The 21,050-nt window shown below is 34.6% G+C and overlaps 5 protein-coding genes across 5 annotated transcripts; 4 read left to right on the forward strand and 1 right to left on the reverse strand.

The window, feature by feature from the left end:
• Nucleotides 1-300: 300 nt before the first annotated feature.
• On the forward strand, nt 301-2,842 carry LOC124636411. The gene is made up of 4 exons (XM_047172495.1): nt 301-684; nt 1,019-1,195; nt 2,076-2,253; nt 2,554-2,842. The coding sequence occupies exons 1-4, from the start codon at nt 598-600 to the stop codon at nt 2,766-2,768; spliced, it is 657 nt and encodes a 218-aa protein (XP_047028451.1). The 5' UTR covers nt 301-597; the 3' UTR covers nt 2,769-2,842.
• A 928-nt stretch (nt 2,843-3,770) lies between these two features.
• Nucleotides 3,771-5,490, forward strand: LOC124636413. Its single transcript, XM_047172497.1, has 4 exons — nt 3,771-3,972; nt 4,325-4,498; nt 4,806-4,986; nt 5,220-5,490. Exons 1-4 carry the CDS (start codon nt 3,886-3,888, stop codon nt 5,417-5,419), a joined length of 642 nt encoding a protein of 213 aa, XP_047028453.1. The 5' UTR covers nt 3,771-3,885; the 3' UTR covers nt 5,420-5,490.
• A 1,939-nt stretch (nt 5,491-7,429) lies between these two features.
• On the forward strand, nt 7,430-9,169 carry LOC124636434. The gene is made up of 4 exons (XM_047172524.1): nt 7,430-7,647; nt 8,000-8,173; nt 8,481-8,661; nt 8,895-9,169. The coding sequence occupies exons 1-4, from the start codon at nt 7,561-7,563 to the stop codon at nt 9,092-9,094; spliced, it is 642 nt and encodes a 213-aa protein (XP_047028480.1). The 5' UTR covers nt 7,430-7,560; the 3' UTR covers nt 9,095-9,169.
• A 4,249-nt stretch (nt 9,170-13,418) lies between these two features.
• LOC124636606 lies at nt 13,419-17,042 on the forward strand. The gene is made up of 4 exons (XM_047172768.1): nt 13,419-13,727; nt 14,080-14,235; nt 14,654-14,828; nt 16,641-17,042. The coding sequence occupies exons 1-4, from the start codon at nt 13,641-13,643 to the stop codon at nt 16,808-16,810; spliced, it is 588 nt and encodes a 195-aa protein (XP_047028724.1). The 5' UTR covers nt 13,419-13,640; the 3' UTR covers nt 16,811-17,042.
• Nucleotides 17,043-17,453: 411 nt separating this feature from the next.
• On the reverse strand, nt 17,454-19,766 carry LOC124636605. The gene is made up of 4 exons (XM_047172767.1): nt 19,514-19,766; nt 18,492-18,686; nt 18,054-18,231; nt 17,454-17,651 (listed from the first exon to the last, which is right to left on the reverse strand). Exons 1-4 carry the CDS (start codon nt 19,601-19,603, stop codon nt 17,485-17,487), a joined length of 630 nt encoding a protein of 209 aa, XP_047028723.1. The 5' UTR covers nt 19,604-19,766; the 3' UTR covers nt 17,454-17,484.
• Between the last annotated feature and the right edge of the window lie 1,284 nt (nt 19,767-21,050).

A 21,050-nucleotide genomic window follows, 5' to 3' on the forward strand; every position in this document is an offset into this window, starting at 1 on the left:
ATTATTAGCATGCTAATTGTTTATCTGGTAGGTATGGAGCAATTCGGACTTGCCGTTCATCGTCAGTACCTAGTCCCTTGCAAGCAAGCAGAGTAGCTGTCATTAGCCCTTTATTCATATCTTACGCTGTCACTTGAAATACAATAAAGATGATTATGATTATGGCGGACGGCCATAAACGTCTTAAATGCGCGGGCGCGGCAATCCGCAGGCCCACGGTTAATAGCTACCGTCTGGACAGAGGCGTACAATTTAGACCACGCTAGAGAACACTCGAGTCTGTTTTGTTTTTGTAAATTACGTCACTTAAAGTCTACAGCTGTCCCCAAAAAAGTAAAGTTCAGTTAAGAGTTTTTTTTTTGGAATTATCTGTTTTTGTTTAGAAGAAGTTGTTCGAGTTCTCCAGCCATATTTCGCCGTAACGTCATCGGAAAAGAAGGGAAAAGTACCTACAATTTGTTTTGTGAGAGTGAAATCTAATATGAAAATTCTGTTCTAATAAGCAAAACGGCCTTATCGTTAGTAAATTTATTATTAGAAAAAAAAATCAAGTGGTGTTGATTGTTTGTTATTCGGAAAGGTGCTGTTGTAAACAAAATGAGTGTAGAACTGCCATTGTGTACAAGATGCTGTTTGTGCTTCCCGCTGCGATTCGGTTTGATTGTGTGGGGATATCTGCGGCTGGTGAGTCATTCATTACAATAACTACAACTCTGTCAGTAGTATCTAAGTAGCAATTCTTTTTGGCTCACTGTCGTGCATTCCTTTGATGAGGAAAAGAATGATCAATTTACTGTTTTCTATACTTTACTGTTCTCTAATAGAACACCGCTCGCGTCAAAAAAATTTTACGCGTCAAATAATTGACCACTACCGTTTTAAATGATAACAACAGCTAGAACTGCATAATATGTCGCGCGATGATAAACTGAGCGTATAAGCTCGATAAAATCCACTAGTGTGAAGGCACTCAATATTACCTTAGTTGTTATAACACCGTGTATATTTTAACTTTCAGGTAATTTCAGCTCTAGTACTGGTAGTTGCAGAAAGAGCGTTTTCGAAGACTTTAACCTTAACTAAAACTGAATCAGAAGTAATCTACACAGTTTATGTGGTTTTGCTCGGGATACTCATAGTATTTACACTAGCAGACATTTTAGTTAATATTCTATTTGTTATTGGGGGACATAGGGTGAGTATGAATCTTATAGTCATCAGCCTTTTTTAACATCTCACTGGTAGCTATAGGCCTCCCCTCACACAGTAAAGCATTGAACGTTAATCACCACGCTTGCTCAATGAGGGTTAATGATTCCAGACCCTTCTTCCAGATTCCTTGAGATATATATAACTTCAAAATTTTTCGCCATTGATTAAGAATACGATCATATTAATACGTTTCACTGACTATTACAACAAAGGGATTAGTAATTATGACTAGTTTAGCTTCTGGTATCATCAGTATCAGTTGACCCTTTTTTTTTTTTTTTTTTTTTTTGTTGTCGCTGGGCTAAAAATGCTATTACGCATCCCCTTCCCGTCGGGGGACGGGAGAGGGGTATGTGGGACTCCCCGGTAAAATCGTTTCCGGTATACCCACTAAAAAGGCCCAGCGGCACTCCGACCTCGCCTGAGTGGAGGGGGTCTGGGAATCTATGGCGTCCAGTCCCCCACCGGCGATTGCCCGCCTTACGGCAGGCCCCTCATACCTCCCCCTAGTGGAGAAGGGTCCTTATAATGGCCGGAGCGCAGGGGTTGATCCTTGTGATGCAGGCGGTGGCGCCCCCGCGCCTGTCGCCTGCTGATCGCCCCCAGTATCAGTTGACCCTGAACATGTTTTATAAACAATAATAGATACAGGGTTATTCAAGAGTTTTATATGAAAATCCCTCTCTGTTTGTTGTTATTATATTGGTTTAGGAATGATGGATAATTTTCTCTGGTTGAGATGGGCTTTTGTGAAGGTCACTAAATAAAAAATTGAATTTATGAGACCATTTAGCAGCTTTAAGTTAGTCAACTGCTTTGTTTCCAAAATCAAGAAGCGATTACATCAATGTTTTATTTTCCAGAAAGTTCTAAAGCTTCTCAGGGCCTACTACATTTACAGCATCGTCTTATGGATCAAAACGACATTGGCAGGCCTCGCTCTGATTGGTTACACCATTTACTGGTTCTTCTTGGAAGAGATCGATGAATTTCGCGTTTGGGTCCTAGTGGTTGACGTGAGCACTTTTTTGGGACAAATGTGTAAGTTCACCCTTATGTCAGTCACTCTTTTTTAGTATATTTTAATTCTTCTCAGTCAAGTGTTTTATTGTTGACAATGTTTTCTCAGAGTCTAAATTGAGTGTAGTAACTCTTTCCTGTGAAATTTGTGAATCATCCTTTTTAGAATTATGTTGAATCAGCAATTTACGCTCTTTTATCCTATTTAATTCTCATGTCTCACATAATATGTTATTTTGTCTTCAACTAGCTGACTCTTTCTCTACGTAAAATCAGTATTTTTTTTTTTAATATTTCTAAGTAGAATTTACTTATTTTCAGTAATACAAGCCTACATGATACTTCTCATAAGAAGCCAGATCATTAAGCTGAAGAGAATCTTTGCGTTCAGGTTTATCAAGAACGCTATGGACTGCGAATGTGCCATGGAGTCTGACGAAGATGCTGATGAGATTAATGGTGGCAAATCTAATAAGTTCAGCGAGGTTAAGGACACGGCTGAATGTATCTGCTGTGATAAGAACACTAATGATTAGATGTATGGTTTTGTATGCACTGGGTTGTTGTAATAAGTTTATGATAAATTAAATAATTTATATTGATGATGGTTTTTCTTTGGTCTTTATTTATTTCAAAACATGTATCATATTTAAAACATAGATACTCCTGTTTGGTGCCATGTTTCGTTCTACGTGATGAAGCATGGACAACCTTCATGGTGTGGTATACTTTTCTTTATATTCGATTGATGGTCATAGCTTAACAATGTAGTCATTTTACCAGATTATATATGAAGGACATAAATATATGAATGTAGGTATTTAACCAGATTCAGACAATCAGGTGCTTAAAAATACAATTAAATAGTCGATAGTACCTCATGATATGATGAGATAAATCACACTCAATAAATCCTTAGAATCAAACTTGAATCAGGAAAAAAGGATATCCCTTGAATATGAAGAATTCCTTGAATGGAATTCCAGGATACAACGAGCCGAGCAATTTGAGCATAAACGGTTTCCCGAAACGATTCGGATTCAAGATGATTCTATGGTCTTGAGGAAAGAATAGAGGAACATTGTACGTTACTTAACAAATCTAAAATGCTCTTGAATTACAGAGGACTTATAAAAGTGACTCAACTTTTTGTCTGACTAGTCTTAAAGATGAATTGTGTCCGTGAACATGGCAAAATGACTACTGTTACGTAAATTACTTTGCTGTTGGTACGCCGCTGATCATAAAACAGTTGAAAATCAATTGTGTCTCGCGTATATCCGCGGCATACAACGGGTTAAGAAATCAAAAATAATGCATCATGTTTTTCAACAAAACTACCTAATGCAAGTCCCAAATAAACAGGGTATTCCAGCAAATAGATAAAAGCTATTTAAAAAAAAATATTTTTGTTGACAACGCCAAGGCCGGAATAATATAATTTACATCGGGTTCCGCTAATCTGCTATCATTTGTTTTTGTTATTAAACACATCAAGCGTAGATATATATAAAACGTTGTAACTCGCTTTCCTGATTATAAATCCAATTAACTATTGACCTAAACTGTCGTGTTTAGTGTATTTCTATATTTATAAAGACAAAAAAGTGTCGCGGTATTTTTAGGTAGTGTAAAGAGAAATAATAATAAAAAATGCGTGTAGAGCTACCAGTGTTGACAAGATGCTGTATGTGTTTTCCATTACGATATGGCTTGCTGGTATGGGGTTATGTCAGATTGGTAAGTATGCTATAATAATTTAGTGCATGTGATAATATTTGAAATTCAAGTCCAACATTTTGCACACTTATATTTAAGAATATTTAGTCAACTAGAAGTTGACTTAACTTTCTTTCTATCCTTACTGCGATTTTTGGACCAATGCGTCGTTTAGACGAGCACATAGATTCACAAAGGTGCATAACGTAAGATGCATAACAGAAAGTCTGTATTCTCTAAAATGCATACATCTATCCTGTTCTATAATTGCTGCGATGAACAATATACTTTAGTATAACACTTTCCTTTTGTAGCTTCTAAATCGTTCTATTTATTTCCCAAAACTTAAATATTTCGTCTTTTTATTTTTCAGTGTATAGGTCTGTTACTTCTGACCAGCGTCACGTCAGGTTTCATAGAAGTGCTGAACTCCGAACCGAAGCCTGATGAAAATAGAGCCGTGTTTCTATCAGTCATAGGAACTATCGTAGTGTTGACATTCAATGATGTAGTACTAAATGCCTTGTTTATCGTCGGAGGACATACGGTGAGCAAATAAAATTGAACAACTAAAATAGCTAAGTTTAGATTACCTACCGCATGAAAATATGGGATTACTTAGATTGATCCCAACCTTTCTTATGAATATTTCTTTAATCAAAAGTGATTGAAAAATTCACATCGGTTTACATTTTACATGGTTACATTTTTAAGTACTTAAGGTTTTTAAGTCATAAATAACATAACGCATAAATATTTTAAAATTAAATAATGAGTCATTGTTATAATGAGATATTATGGTTTCTTCCCTGATCTCTAAAACGTTATGTAATTTTATTTTACCTTTTTTTCAGAAAAACGTGAGATTATTAAGAGCCTATTACATCTACAGCATTACACTGTGGGTTCTTATGATAGTATTGTACACCTTTTTCACTGGACAGTCTTTCAATTTCTACCGTAAATTTGAAGAAGACAAAATGATTTACTTATGGATCGCCGTAATGGACGTCATTATTTATTTTGGGCATATCGGTAAGGGAACTTTATTGTGGAATACCTATTTAATATCTTAAGCAACAAAACACAGATGTACGTGCAAGTCAAATAAGATGAGACTCCCATTTCGATAGTACATTTTGTTTGTTGGAAAAAAGATCCTTAAATAAGGTCTTATCAAACCTAAACACGTATAACTTAGAATATACAAAGCAGGTAAAAATAGAAGCTTATATCCAACTATGCCTAATAGCTTTCTTCTTTTTCAGTAATACAACTTTACTCTATCCTGCTAATAAGAAGTGAGATAGTTAAACTAACGAACAACTGCGAGTTCAGGTTCGTGAACAATGCTGCACAACTTGAGATGCAGTATGAAATAGATGGAGTTAAAGTCATTTGTGATGGTGGAAATACAAATGTTGAAGACACCTGCAAAATGAGACAAGAAAACGATACGGAACAATAAAATAATTAAGTTATTTGATAGTGACAAATGTGATATTAGGATATTTTGTAAATAAATCTAAGCGTAAATAATGAATTTCTTATTTCATTGACCCTATGGACGCACTATAGGCACAATACACTATTGTTGTTACTGGTATCCTTAGTTAGTGTTTATGAATGGGACTAAACAAAACAAATAGGCAGTTTTGTGAGCTTTAATTTGTTGCCCCTTGCATCAAGAAGAAAAAAATGCAAGTGATAAAATAAGCATAGACACATAACTTGAATATTTCTTGGTGTGGGGAAAATGTCACCCATGTACTTTTCTACGACTCATTGATTGTTTTGTATAGTATAGCCTGTATAGTAGAAATATAGTTATCTGAAATGGAGACAGTGGAGAAAAATGGCACGTGACAGAGCTCAATGGAAAGAGCTAAAGGATGTCTTCCGAAGGAGACACACTAATCACAACAAAAAACTGTTCAAATTAGAATCAGATTATTAGAGGTATAGCCAGCTTAAATAACTTTCCGCTGTGAAGGCTTCTGTGGTTTCACTTTAGGCGAAATCTAAGGAGAAAACATAAAAGACTCTTATAACTCTGAAGTCAACTATTTCATGTCTCGTGCGTGCAAGATTCTTACCGTAACAGCTGAGTATTTATTAGTGTTTCACATAGAACGACTGCATAACAGACTGTCCTACTAAATCCAGTTTTACTTTAAATCTGATACTTCTTTGGTAAGACTGGTTGTCAGACTTTCTGGCTTCTGAATACCCGCTTCTAAAAATTCCTAAATGTTCAAATGACAGCAGGGACCCAGCAATTTAAAGTACTTCCTGAATCACGGAGGAACTCGTCATAACTAGATGGTCACACATCCACGGATTGAACACAAAGCACTACTAGATATGATCGATCGATCCATCATCATCATCATCTCCTGAGCCTTTTGCCAACTATGTTGAGGTCGGCTTAAAATCGATCCATCGATCCAAGCGGCTGTTAATACGCCATCACGAATGCCTCTTTCCTGCAAAAGATAAAACCTAATAATAACTATATGTTTGTTGACAACGCCAATGCTGCAATAATATTATTTACATCTGTTAATCTACTAGTACCATTTGTTTATGCAGCGTTTATAAAACATTGTGCATCGCTTTCCTCCTGTTTGGTGCCATGTTTCGTTTTACGTGATGAAGCATGGACAACCTTCATGGTGGTATACTTTTCTTTATATTCGATTGATGGTCATAGCTTAACAATGTAGTCATTTTACCAGATTATATATGAAGGACATAATATATGAATGTAGGTATTTAACCAGATTCAGACAATCAGGTGCTTAAAAATACAATTAAATAGTCGATAGTACCTCATGATATGATGAGATAAATCACACTCAATAAATCCTTAGAATCAAACTTGAACCAGGAAAAAAGGATATCCCTTGAATATGAAAAATTCCTTGAATGGAATTCCAAGATACAACGAGCCGAGCCGTTTGAGCATAAACGGTTTCCCGAAACGATTCAGATTCAATATGATTCTATGGTCTTGAGGAAAGAATAGAGGAACATTGTACGTTACTTAACAAATCTAAAATGCTCTTGAATTACAGAGGACTTATAAAAGTGACTCAACTTTTTGTCTGACTAGTCTTAAAGATGAATTGTGTCCGTGAACATGGCAAAATGACTACTGTTACGTAAATTACTTTGCTGTTGGTACGCCGCTGATCATAAAACAATTGAAAATCAATTGTGTCTCGCGTATATCCGCGGCATACAACGGGTTAAGAAATCAAAAATAATGTAGCTTGTTTTTTAACATAACTACCTAATGCAAGTCCCAAATAAACAGGGTATTCCAGCAAATAGATAAAAGCTATTTAAAAAAATATATTTTTGTTGACAACGCCAAGGCCGGAATAATATAATTTACATCGGGTTCTGCTAATCTGCTATCATTTGTTTTTGTTATTAAACACATCAAGCGTAGATATATATAAAACGTTGTAACTCGCTTTCCTGATTATAAATCCAATTAACTATTGACCTAAACTGTCGTGTTTCTAGTGTATTTCTATATTTATAAAGACAAAAAAGTGTCGCGGTATTTTTAGGTAGTGTAAAGAGAAATAATAATAAAAAATGCGTGTAGAGCTACCAGTGTTGACAAGATGCTGTATGTGTTTTCCATTACGATATGGCTTGCTGGTATGGGGTTATGTCAGATTGGTAAGTATGCTATAATAATTTAGTGCATGTGATAATATTTGAAATTCAAGTCCAACATTTTGCACACTTATATTTAAGAATATTTAGTCAACTAGAAGTTGACTTAACTTTCTTTCTATCCTTACTGCGATTTTTGGACCAATGCGTCGATTAGACGAGCACATAGATTCACAAAGGTGCATAACGTAAGATGCATAACAGAAAGTCTGTATTCTCTAAAATGCATACATCTATCCTGTTCTATAATTGCTGCGATGAACAATATACTTTAGTATAACACTTTCCTTTTGTAGCTTCTAAATCGTTCTATTTATTTCCCAAAACTTAAATATTTCGTCTTTTTATTTTTCAGTGCATAGGTCTGTTACTTCTGACCAGCGTCACGTCAGGTTTCATAGAAGTGCTGAACTCCGAACCGAAGCCTGATGAAAATAGAGCCGTGTTTCTATCAGTCATAGGAACTATCGTAGTGTTGACATTCAATGATGTAGTACTAAATGCCTTGTTTATCGTCGGAGGACATACGGTGAGCAAATAAAATTGAACAACTAAAATAGCTAAGTTTAGATTACCTACCGCATGAAAATATGGGATTACTTAGATTGATCCCAACCTTTCTTATGAATATTTCTTTAATCAAAAGTGATTGAAAAATTCACATCGGTTTACATTTTACATGGTTACATTTTTAAGTACTTAAGGTTTTTAAGTCATAAATAACATAACGCATAAATATTTTAAAATTAAATAATGAGTCATTGTTATAATGAGATATTATGGTTTCTTCCCTGATCTCTAAAACGTTATGTAATTTTATTTTACCTTTTTTTCAGAAAAACGTGAGATTATTAAGAGCCTATTACATCTACAGCATTACACTGTGGGTTCTTATGATAGTATTGTACACCTTTTTCACTGGACAGACTTTCAATTTCTACCGTAAATATGAAGAAGACAAAATGCTTTACTTATGGATCGCCGTAATGGACGTCATTATTTATTTTGGGCATATCGGTAAGGGAACTTTATTGTGGAATACCTATTTAATATCTTAAGCAACAAAACACAGATGTACGTGCAAGTCAAATAAGATGAGACTCCCATTTCGATAGTACATTTTGTTTGTTGGAAAAAAGATCCTTAAATAAGGTCTTATCAAACCTAAACACGTATAACTTAGAATATACAAAGCAGGTAAAAATAGAAGCTTATATCCAACTATGCCTAATAGCTTTCTTCTTTTTCAGTGATACAACTTTACTCTATCCTGCTAATAAGAAGTGAGATAGTTAAACTAACGAACAACTGCGAGTTCAGGTTCGTGAACAATGCTGCACAACTTGAGATGCAGTATGAAATAGATGGAGTTAAAGTCATTTGTGATGGTGGAAATACAAATGTTGAAGACACCTGCAAAATGAGACAAGATAACGATACGGAACAATAAAATAATTAAGTTATTTGATAGTGACAAATGTGATATTAGGATATTTTGTAAATAAATCTAAGCGTAAATAATGAATTTCTTATTTCATTGACCCTATGGACGCACTATAGGCACAATACACTATTGTTGTTACTGGTATCCTTAGTTGGTGTTTATGAATGGGACTAAACAAAACAAATAGGCAGTTTTGTGAGCTTTAATTTGTTGCCCCTTGCATCAAGAAGAAAAAAATGCAAGTGATAAAATAAGCATAGACACATAACTTGAATATTCTTGGTGTGGGAAAAATGTCACCCATGTACTTTTCTACGACTCATTGATTGTTTTGTATAGCCTGTATAGTAGAAATATAGTTATCTGAACTGGAGACAGTGGAGAAAAATGGCACGTGACAGAGCTCAATGGAAAGAGCTAAAGGATGTCTTCCGAAGGAGACACACTAATCACAACAAAAAGCTGTTCAAATTAGAATCAGATTATTAGAGGTATAGCCAGTTTAAATAACTTTTCCGCTGTGAAGGCTTCTGTGGTTTCACTTTAGGCGAAATCTAAGGAGAAAAAATTAAACACTCTTATAACTCTGAAGTCAACTATTTCACGTCTCGTGCAAGATTCTTACCGTAAGCAGCTGAGTATTTATTAGTGTTTCACATAGAACGACTGCATAACAGACTGTCCTACTAAATCCAGTTTTACTTTAAATCTGATACTTCTTTGGTAAGACTGGTTGTCAGACTTTCTGGCTTCTGAATACCCACTTCTAAAAATTCCTAAATGTTCAAATGACAGCAGGGACCCAGCAATTTAAAGTGCTTCCTGAATCACGGAGGAACTCGTCATAACTAGATGGTCACACATCCACGGATTGAACACAAAGCACTACTAGATATGATCGTTCGATCCATCATCATCATCATCTCCTGAGCCTTTTGCCAACTATGTTGAGGTCGGCTTAAAATCGATCCATCGATCCAAGCGGCTGTTAATACGCCATCACGAATGCCTCTTTCCTGCAATAGATAAAACCTAATAATAACTATATGTTTGTTGACAACGCCAATGCTGCAATAATATTATTTACATCTGTTAATCTACTAGTACCATTTGTTTATGCAGCGTTTATAAAACATTGTGCACCGCTTCCCTGATTAAGATTATAACTAACTATCGAGCTTGATTATCACGTTTCTAGTTTATTTCTATACTTTGTGCCATTATAATAACTTTTCATTTTTTAATTGGACTGTCTATATAAGGTCTCATTACAATAAATGGGCAAAGCTTTACAGTACGTCTAACGAAAGAAATCATAGATTTTTTTTATCGTTACCAATGTCTCTAGTAGGCACATTTTCATTAGCTCTTTCTTTTCTTTGTTAATGTAAAGCCATTTTTTATTTTCACCATTGTCTTTATTTTGATGGCCAGATTGACTCCTAAAAGTTTGTACATCCATTTTAATGGGACCTTATACTTATATTTTGTTAGTGACAGACAAGTAGAAATAACAAAATGTGTGTAGATCTGCCAGTGTTAACAAGATGTTGTATGTGCTTTCCATTAAGATATGGGTTACTTGTATGGGGTTATATCAGATTGGTAAGTATGCTATATTTTAATGTCAAGTTTCAGGTAAAACTTTGAATTTTAACTGAAAGATAACTTCCACTTTATCTATGTTACTAAGCAAAGTTTCTTATTGTATTATTTCTAGGCATTTAAAAATAAAACATCTCATCTCGCTGTAGTTGAAAGAATAGATTTGCTGTACCTAATGAATGTGAGAATTTTTAATTAGTTCGAGTATTAATCAAAGATTAAATGTAAATACTATAAACATTATAATAGGCAATTTTACGGCTGAAACACAAGTTCTACCTAATACAGGCAAATTATAATGTGCACTTATTCCAGGATTAAGCAAATTATTGTAAAATTATGTCCAAATGAATTGAAGACTGCATTCAAACCAAACTGACTGTCAGCCGCCGAATGTCAGCGTCTATGCATGTTACGGATAACTAACGTTGGTTACATGTGAACGAAAAAGTGAATGTTGAAAATGTTTGGAAATACAATAAACTGCATAGGTAACGTTCGCTTACATTCAGCGGCTGAAAATTAGTCTAGTTTCAACATAGCCTAATAAATGATTTATTCAATATTTTACCCACTTTTCAGTGCTTAGACCTTGCCTTTCTGACCACTCTTACGACAGGTTTCATAGAACTACTGAATACCGAAAGAAAACCTCATGACGATTTAGACACAAATTTAGCAATCGTAGGAACAGTCATAATATTGACTTCTACTGATGTAGTACTGAATGCCTTGTTTATCATCGGAGGACATATGGTAAGTTTTTTATTTATGCATACAATATTAGTCTTCGTCAGGATCGCTGTCAGAACTCACCGATCCTCTCGAAATACATATAGAGAGTTGTTACCTAATTGCTTCCAGCTACCATTAGTTGCTACTAATTGCAACCCTCGCGGTTTTGAAGATATATTATTCAGCATCTAAAAGTGACAGCCATTCTGATATCAAGATAGCTGTCACTTTTCCCAGTGTGGAGAAACGGTGCAAAAGTATTAAGTTTCCTGATATCAGAATGGCTGTCACCTTTAGCTAAATACCTGATCTTTGTAATGTGTGTACTACCATTAATCTTCATAATGATTTGCGAACTCAAATAAACTATCGACGGAACAAAAGTTTGCAGTATCCAATCTCTCTGTCTATGCAATTTAATGTTGTAATTTCTATTTTTCAGAAAAACCTGAGGTTATTAAGAGCTTACTATATCTACAACATCATATTCCTTATTCTGATGATATTGTTCTTTCTCCTTACGATAGCAAATTGTCTCACTTACATACCAATTATTAACGAAGAGAATGTATTTTTTGTGTTGCTCGTCGTATTGTTTTATATCGTTTTTATAGGACATTTAGGTAAGTCAACTTTAATGTAACCTATCTCCCTATTACTCCAAGCAATTGGATACAAAGATCTACAGCCGACTTCAAAAAACTTGGGGTCGTCATTCGAATGTATGTATGTACGTTTCGGTACGATATTTTTCTGCTATTGATTACCTATCCAAACTAAATAAGGCAATATAAACGCCCGATTTTTAAATAAATTACTGTTTACTTACATAAATTACGATTTTGTATGTTCTAAAATAGAACGTAAAAAATCGTAATAAGCGATGGTTTAAAGAAAACTGACGCTTATATTGTCGGTGAAATTCGGCCTTATTCTATAGATTAACTCATAGTCTTAAACCTGTGCGTTTGCAAATTAGAACTTTTTTATGATCAGGTTATTTTAGTCAAAATAGTTTCATTTTTTTCAGTGATACAATATTACATTATTCTTCTAATAAGAAGTGAGATAGTAAAACTAAGGAACAACTGCGGTCTTGGGTTTGTTAACAGTGTAGCACAACTTGAGATGTAGTACGAAACAGATGGAGATAACACCATGAACAACAGTGGAAATAACAATATTGAAGACGATTTGGAACAGAAAAATAATAAAGTCACTTAATAGTAAAAATATGAGATACTAGGATATTTTTTAAATAGTGTTTTTGCTGGAAAGAAGAAAAGATGAAACTAACCCTCCAGCAACATAACATTATACATATTTTATTGAATTGTCTGAAATAACACTTTTGTATGTGTATGATACTATAATATTTTTTTTTTATTTTTTATTATTTTTTTTTTTTTTTCATTCATATAATATTAAATCTAGATATTTACATTTTTTATTTATGTCAATGTAGTATGTACCAGTGTCTACTCGAAATTTGCGTACCGATTGAGACACCGGTGAGATATGCATGTACGTTATGTAATTTACCAAAACACCTGTACCTAATACCGTGTCTCTGCAAATACAGATTCTTACTCTTATTCTTATAAATACATACAAGTATGTATTTCCGTATGTAGGGTTGGAGAACCGGTTCTATACAAAATAAGAAAAAGTGACTGTTTTATTTTTGGTCTCATTATTTCCGAAACTAAGCTCACCAAAGTAAGCAAGCACTTTAATAAAACTGGTATTCAGATTTCCTGGCTTCTGACTACCTGTAACGACCAAATGACAGCTGAGACATACCTACAATTTGACGTAGTTCTCAAATCTTACCAAATTAACCAATTCATACTGTTTTGACTACTATCTACTACGTATTTCAAAATACCAGGGTATTTTCAAAGTATGATAAGCATACATTATTTAAAAATATGTTTGCAAATAAAAGGCCCACATACGATTGCGTATTTTAATTTGATACTATCTAATTATTTTTGTTATTGCTAATGATAACGCGAGCTAACAAGGATATAAAACATTGATGCGCGCACGAAACTAATTATTATCTACTTGACTGTTGGTACTAATAACACTAGTATATAACACATTATTAAGTAATTTATATATACTGTGAAACTCTTTAGTTTTAAAACCTGAAAATTAGGACAGACCTTTTTTCGAAGTTGGTTTTAAGAGACGTTTGTATTTCAAAATGCACGGAGAAATACCAGTGTTGACAAGATGTTGTATCTGTTTTCCTTTGCGACATGGCTTGCTTGCGTGGGCTTATTTCAGATTGGTAAGTTTTAGTACATATTATAAATTTTTGAAACGAGCCTTACTTACCTACTTACTTTTCCTTCACTTTTTTTTTCGAAAAGAGTCTTTTAACTCTTTATTTTCAAATCTACTTCCTCTCTTACTTTCATGCAGCTTCGTACTTTCTTGTCTTTCTTAAAATATTGATTTCATTATTCTCATTAAGAAGTAATTTACCCCTTTACCTACTCCTCAATGATGAGATTAAGACACATCAAAAAAGCTTGGGAACCAGTAATATAATATCACTATTTTATACACAGTGTCTTATACTATTTTATGGTGAACTTTTTCTTTCATGAATACTAATTAATGTATATTTTCTATTTCAGATTGTAACCGGTGCCTTTTTTACTAGCCTCACGATCAATTTCATAGAATTTATAAATAATGACAAAGTAAGATATCTGAAAGTAATGGGAGTAGTGATGTTCATCCTCTTCACTGATATTGTGTTGACTTCTATGTTTGTCGTTGGAGGACATTTGGTTAGTAGAAAAAAAATATTATTTAAAGAATTTGTTATAATGAAAGAAGGTTTTGTCGGGCTAGACAGTACTTTTGAAAACGCCCTGTTTCTAGTGGGGGCACAATGATTTGATTAATTAGTCAAACCCTATTGTAAAAGAATGAAGTCCAAATATAATAAACTTTTCATTGTCTACGAAGCCATTTCCCAACTATGTTGGGGTTAGTTGCCATTTTACGATTGCAGCTAGTTAGTGTCGTGTATGGAGCGACTGCCTATCGACCTCCTCAACCCAGTTACACTGGAAATACGATATCCCATACTCTTCTTTGGAGTGACTTTCAGACCTCGTCAACCCAGTTACCCGGGCAATACGTTATCCCCTACTCTTCATATAGAAGAATTTTATAATATTAAATGCAACTTATCTTTTACAGAAAAACCTGCAGATATTAAAAGCGTTTTACATCTACTCTATATTCTTGTGGTGTCTGATGATGTTGCTTGTCATGACGCTGACTGTGCAAACGGTGGACCAATTGAGAACAGCCACATACCATAGATATGTTAGGTTCCTGATACTGGACCTGACTAGCTTCGTTTTCCAAGTCAGTAAGTATTTCTTTATTGGCACACTAACAGTATTTAAAACAATAAAATATATAAAAGATAAGTTATAATATAATTATTAACGTATTATAAAATTCTGGTTTGCCATGCCTATTATAGGTGTACACATTAGAATAGATGTTTACAAGTAGATCTTCATTTGTTTTTCGCTTTCAAAATATTGGATAGATGCAGGTCCAAGTTTTCCGTCAACATAAACGGACACTTTCTGATCTTTCTGATATCAACTATAAATTTTCCTGTTCACCGTTTAAAGTAAACAGTTGTTTTGACAAAACTGTCGTTTATGTTGTCGGGGAAGTTAATCACCAATTATGAAATAAATCGTATTTGAACTGCCAAGATAGGTGTTTCTGGCCCTTCCCTTTGTGGTTTCATTTATTTTATTTTTATAATAAGAAAGCTATTGTAGGTACCTATATCAAATGTTTTAATCTATATGGAACTATAAATAATTAAAGCATATATTCTTATCAATTGTATAAATGTTATGGACCATGTGATTAATTCGGGCATTATAAATAATGCCCGAGCATTATGAATAATGTCTAGCTTTATCGGGCCACATGATTAATAACTATCTTAACTTCATTATTTATCACATTGCACGGGCATTATTATATTGCTACATGACAGTTGGGCAATTTGATAAAAAAGCTATATTTTACGCGGTGATATTTTCCTTTGACTTTTATTAAGAGAAGATATTAATTATGCCAAATAATAAGTCTATTGCTTAAACTTTAGTTTATTTTGTTTTGTAATAATAAGTAATTTCTATAAAACAAAATTTGTTGTAAAATTTTTGTTTTTTTAATAATATTTTTTGTTATATTTTTAATATGACTTTCCTTAACTTTTAAATGCAAGAACTAGTAAATTTTTAAGGCAGAAGTCCTTCATAATTAATCCAAATCATGAGACTGATTATTTAAGTGGTTTGATATTTCATCATCTCAGGCATAGGACGTCCACTGCTGAACATAGGCTTCCCCCTTAGATCTCCACAGATACCTGTTGGAGGCGACCTGCATCCAGCGTCTTCCGGCGACCTTTATAAGGTCGTCTGTCCACCTCGTTGGTGGACGTCCTACGCTGCGCTTGCTAGTCCGTGGTCTCCACTCCAGCACTTTACGACCCCAACGGCCATCTGCTCTGCGAGCAATATGGCCTGCCCATTGCCACTTCAACTTGCTAATCCGGTGGGCTATATCGGTGACTTTAGTTCGTCTACGGATCTCCTCATTTCGGATTCGATCACGTAGAGAAACACCGAGCATAGCCCTCTCCATAGCTCGTTGAGCGACTTTGAGCTTTGAGATGAGGCCGATAGTGAGAGACCACGTTTCGGTGCCGTAAGTCATCACTGGTAGCACACATTGGTTGAAGACTTTCGTCTTGAGGCACATACCTCATGTCGGACGAAAAGACATTGCGTAGTTTCCCGAACTCTGTCCAGCCGAGTTGGATTCGGCGGTTGACCTCTTTCTCGAAGTTGGACCTGCCTAATTGGACTACTTGTCCTAGCATAGCGTTTGATACTTAGTTTATTTTAAATTAAATGGCAATAACAATAAAAAAAATTGAAATTAAATATGTTTGTACTACTTTGCCCAAACGATCACGGGCAATATGTATAGCGCCCGGTCAATTTGATTATTTAAATAATTGTTATCAAATTGCACTCTCATATTAGGCATTTTTCATAATGACCGGGCATTATGTATACTGCCCAATTTATCACTTGGTCCATAACATAAACATAACTTGACTATAGTAATTTTTCTCTTACAGTGATCCAGTCCTATGTTATTCTGCTGGTAAGGAGTGAGATAGTGAAACTGTCAAATAACTGTGAGTTCAGGTTTGTCAACAATGCTGCACAAGTGGAACTCCATTTTAAGGGTGATGATGAAGATACTGAGCAACCAAACCTTCAGAAAAATGGAAATATGATTGTTTAGAAATATAGAAACAATACATGATGTAAATTGTATTGTATGACTCGTATTCATAATATTAAATTATTTTTTAATCTTCTTTTGTTTTTCCACATGGTATGACATAGTTGTAAACTCTGTATAAAACCTATTCTGCACTATTGTTTAGTAGTATTTAATGAAGAAAGAAAAAATAAGAAACATGAAATGTGATATTAGAAATATTATGTAATTAAATAAAACTATTATTAGCCTACACATAGTTTCTTTTTATGAACACTTTCCAATAATAAATGGACTCTGCAACTGCGAGTTTAAAATCGTGACTAAATACTACAACAGATCTCACAAATATTTTATTAGTCACTATCTTTTTCAAAAGTCGTACGCTTCCTTTTCAAAAATAATTTTAGTAGTAGTAAAAATAGTTGTAGCAGTAGTTGAAAAAAAAATTGAGTAAATTTTTTTTGTAACTAACTAATGGATGGACATTTGATGGGTTTTGCAGTAATATACTTAGCTTGTACCTATATAATAATTACGTATACTTAAGTTTATTTTTATCCTTGTAGTAGTCTGGGAAGTAGTTCTTTCGAGACGTGGGTGAAACAGTGAAAATTCATTAATCGTAAAGTGGCTTCACATATAAACAAATAAAATGCCTTCATAAGAATCAAGTCTTTATATTCAACTATTCTTCAAACTTCTTCAGTGTCGGTATCACCATCAGACGCCCCTTTATCTACAGTGTCATGCCTTACAGTACAGGATGCATCAGCCTCATTGTTCAGGAACCTGACTTCGTTGTTCTTTATTAATTTGATGATTTCGTTCCTTAGTAGCAGTAGGAAGTAGGTTTGGACAACTGGAAAAGTTATTTAAGATATTTATACAGATTATATTGATATTTATATTGTTTGCTACAGAGTACTTTTGATGCCTCATACAATGATGGAGATTCGTAAGTATATTTTTATATGAGTTGTATTCAAAATTTTATTTTGGTGGTAGGTCTTTAGTAGGGTCTTTAACAACGATGTTAGTGCAAATTCTATCAAGATTGATGAAATCTGTTCTATTTCTTTCGCCTCAGCTTGTCCAACAACCAGCTCTATATAAGGGTCCTTTCTGAGGCAATGATCGTCTCTGTCACATACTAGTACTGTTGCACCATGATTGATCAAACCATTCATGTATTTCTGGAGTATTACTACTTTTTAGAAGTATTTATATACTTTGAATATAAAAGATGTTACTGTAAACTTACCGATAGTAACAAAATAACTGACGAAGTTTATAATATTGACCACCGAGGAAGGGAACGTCATATACTTCGCGAACAGGCTCTCAATGGACAGACTGACTGCCATCGCAGTCAGTAACATGGCTAGTATCCACGTCACTATGCTGCAGTAATAGAACGGCTTTAACCGCCTCATTTGTTTCTGGAAATAGAAGCAAATAAGGTAAGCATACGGTGTATAAAACTTGGTTTCTCACAGATGTCGTGTCATATTTTCAGGGTCAAGGTTTGCACCATGAGGAATGGAGGGTAGCCTTTCAGGGATTAAACAGACGGCATGCGAAACATTGTTATTGAAAACTGAGATTTTCAGTGTTGGGCAAAATATGGCTTACTCAATGGGTGCTGAGGAGGCTAGCACAGATGTATGTTATGTTTAATGATTCTGATAAGAAACCTTACCATATTACGGTGTCTTCCCACAACAAATATTACAGTCACTAGGAAATCAGCAACAAATAGAGATAGTGCAATGATTGTTATTGCGATTTCTGCATCGACCCGTATTTGAGATTGCTTTTTGCCATACAATTTGTACATAACTAATGTGTGTAGCAGGGCGTATGATATCACCGTTATGAATACTGCTGAAGATACCTGAAACATAGAAAATGAATATTGTAATATGAAAATGATTCTCAAGGAGGTAGTATCTGTAATATATCTAAACTAATATTGTAAAGCTGAAGAGTTTGCTTGAACAATATAATCTCATAAACTACGGGAAGATTCGAAAATTGCTTTCAGTGTTAGATGGCACATTTATCTAAGACAAGATAGGGTCAAGACGGCACTCTCTTGACTTTTCCTCAAAGAAAAATGAACGTTAAAATAGGGTAAAAAGTTAGCTCAAAAGCTGAAACAATTTTTACCTAAATATGTTGATATTCCCCAGATAAAATGGGCTGCAGAGGTCAGATTACGTCGCTTCAACTAAAATACTGATACCAGTGTACTCATTCAACTCATTAGTTTATGTAATTAACACTAATTCAAATAGCTGCGCTGAAAATTACAAATATCTGTGTCTAATGTTCGCGCCAACTTAACTAGGTAAGTAAAATTTCTTATTAATCACAGCCTAAAAACGTCTTCTGCTGGACTGCTGGCTCCCTCAACCTGGGGGGATTTACCCAAATGCACCGCGTTTGGCATGCGTGAATTGAAATGCAATGAAAATCTATGCATGTAATGAAAATCTAAAGATATCTAACCATTTCTCTCCCAATTCAGGGGTAGTTAAAGGCTTGGGTTATTTAAGTTTAAGAATAAAATTAGCATCATTGGTTTTGGACCACCGATAGATAATAAAAAGTGCAAACTTAAGGAACTGTTGATATGTCAAAAGACAGTGACTCACTATTGATGAAATTCAGATGACGATGATCTAATTGAGCTAATTAATCACACAAAGTTAAACTTACCAACTTAAAGTATGCCCACGTAAGCAAACTGCATCGTAGTGGCCAACAGAGGCAACAGCCTTTGTTATTTACTTCGCTTTCTTTATTCATCTTATGTTTTGTTTAGTATGTCTAACTTTCTAATTAATACCACTTCACTCTTGACTATAATATACACTAGATCTTTTATATATCTATAAATCTTCAATGGAATATTAAATATTTTATAAGAAGAATTGAATGACAGTTCTACACAACTTAATAAGTACGCGTTTACTTCGATAATGTTAAAATTACAACTACTTATTAAAGTATCGTCCATGTTTATAGTGAGTGACCTTTTATCCGTAATTTTATTCATGTACTTACACGAGTTCGTGTATGAAGAGTGCCTACTAAAATGATAAATAAAAATCCCCTTCTTTGGAGTTTCTTCTCAACTAAAAAAAAAATATTTTTAGTTTTGTATAAAGATAAGTAGTTTAAGTTTGTATATATGTATAGTGTGTACATTGTATAAAATAAACAGAGTTAGAGTTGTATTTTAAGACCCGGTCTCTAAACTATCTCTGCGGCATTTTCTTCTATATTAGTTAAATACTTTCGACTTCAAAGCATAACGAATAAACAAACAAACTTATTATAACATTAATGAGGATTAATGATAGTCAAGAAATTCATTTAGAGTAATGCTATATTCGTAATAATCTTATAAAGGAAAATCCTACACCAAAAAAACATGAAAATTATGTAAAACAAAAGAGAGACATTGTCATTTACAGAACCCAGAAAACGTTTAGTAACCCTAAAAACCAACAATTTATTTATAAAGTTTTTCCCTTTCTTATCATATTAGTCATGCATTGGTCACTAATTTTGAGTAGGCGTCATTTTATTTCAATGCAATTTGGGACGAGATCGGCAACCGTTATTGTATATACCAGCTAAATGAATCTAGTTTTAAACCAAATTATTATTATTTGTTGTCGGATTATCAAGTCATCATCATCATCATCTCAGCCATAGGACGTCCACTGCTGAACATAGGCCTCCCCCTTTGATCTCCACAGATACCTGTTGGAAGCGACCTGCATCCAGCGTCTTCCGGCGACCTTTATAAGGTCGTCTGTCCACCTCGTTGGTGGACGTCCTACGCTGCGCTTGCTAGTCCGTGGTCTCCACTCCAGCACTTTTCGGCCCCATCTGCCATCTGCTCTGCGAGCAATATGGCCTGCCCATTGCCACTTCAACTTGCTAATCCGGTGGGCTATATCGGTGACTTTGGTTCGTCTACGGATCTCCTCGTTTCGGATTCGATCACGTAGAGAAACTCCGAGCATAGCCCTCTCCATAGCTCGTTGAGCGACTTTGAGCTTTGAGATGAGGCCGATAGTGAGAGACCACGTTTCGGTGCCGTAAGTCATCACTGGTAACACACATTGGTTGAAGACTTTCGTCTTGAGGCACTGAGGTATGTCGGACGAAAAGACATTGCGTAGTTTCCCGAACGCTGCCCAGCCGAGTTGGATTCGGCGGTTGACCTCTTTCTCGAAGTTGG

Source organism: Helicoverpa zea, chromosome 14, assembly GCF_022581195.2.
Source record: "Helicoverpa zea isolate HzStark_Cry1AcR chromosome 14, ilHelZeax1.1, whole genome shotgun sequence".
Taxonomy (NCBI): Eukaryota; Metazoa; Arthropoda; class Insecta; order Lepidoptera; family Noctuidae; genus Helicoverpa; species Helicoverpa zea.

Bases quoted from the DNA above. Each gene is read 5' to 3' on its own strand.
- LOC124636411 (XM_047172495.1), top strand. From the start codon at position 598: ATGAGTGTAGAACTGCCATTGTGTACAAGATGCTGTTTGTGCTTCCCG. The intron at 685-1,018 runs GTGAGTCATTCA...TTTAACTTTCAG, and splicing joins TGTGGGGATATCTGCGGCTG to GTAATTTCAGCTCTAGTACT. The intron at 1,196-2,075 runs GTGAGTATGAAT...TTTATTTTCCAG, and splicing joins TTGTTATTGGGGGACATAGG to AAAGTTCTAAAGCTTCTCAG.
- LOC124636413 (XM_047172497.1), top strand. From the start codon at position 3,886: ATGCGTGTAGAGCTACCAGTGTTGACAAGATGCTGTATGTGTTTTCCA. The intron at 4,499-4,805 runs GTGAGCAAATAA...CCTTTTTTTCAG, and splicing joins TTATCGTCGGAGGACATACG to AAAAACGTGAGATTATTAAG. The intron at 4,987-5,219 runs GTAAGGGAACTT...CTTCTTTTTCAG, and splicing joins TATTTATTTTGGGCATATCG to TAATACAACTTTACTCTATC.
- LOC124636434 (XM_047172524.1), top strand. From the start codon at position 7,561: ATGCGTGTAGAGCTACCAGTGTTGACAAGATGCTGTATGTGTTTTCCA. The intron at 7,648-7,999 runs GTAAGTATGCTA...TTTATTTTTCAG, and splicing joins TATGGGGTTATGTCAGATTG to TGCATAGGTCTGTTACTTCT. The intron at 8,174-8,480 runs GTGAGCAAATAA...CCTTTTTTTCAG, and splicing joins TTATCGTCGGAGGACATACG to AAAAACGTGAGATTATTAAG.
- LOC124636606 (XM_047172768.1), top strand. From the start codon at position 13,641: ATGCACGGAGAAATACCAGTGTTGACAAGATGTTGTATCTGTTTTCCT. The intron at 14,236-14,653 runs GTTAGTAGAAAA...TATCTTTTACAG, and splicing joins TTGTCGTTGGAGGACATTTG to AAAAACCTGCAGATATTAAA. The intron at 14,829-16,640 runs GTAAGTATTTCT...TTTCTCTTACAG, and splicing joins TAGCTTCGTTTTCCAAGTCA to TGATCCAGTCCTATGTTATT.
- LOC124636605 (XM_047172767.1), bottom strand. From the start codon at position 19,603: ATGAATAAAGAAAGCGAAGTAAATAACAAAGGCTGTTGCCTCTGTTGG. The intron at 18,687-19,513 runs GTAAGTTTAACT...TCTATGTTTCAG, and splicing joins CGTGGGCATACTTTAAGTTG to GTATCTTCAGCAGTATTCAT. The intron at 18,232-18,491 runs GTAAGGTTTCTT...TTCTATTTCCAG, and splicing joins TGGGAAGACACCGTAATATG to AAACAAATGAGGCGGTTAAA.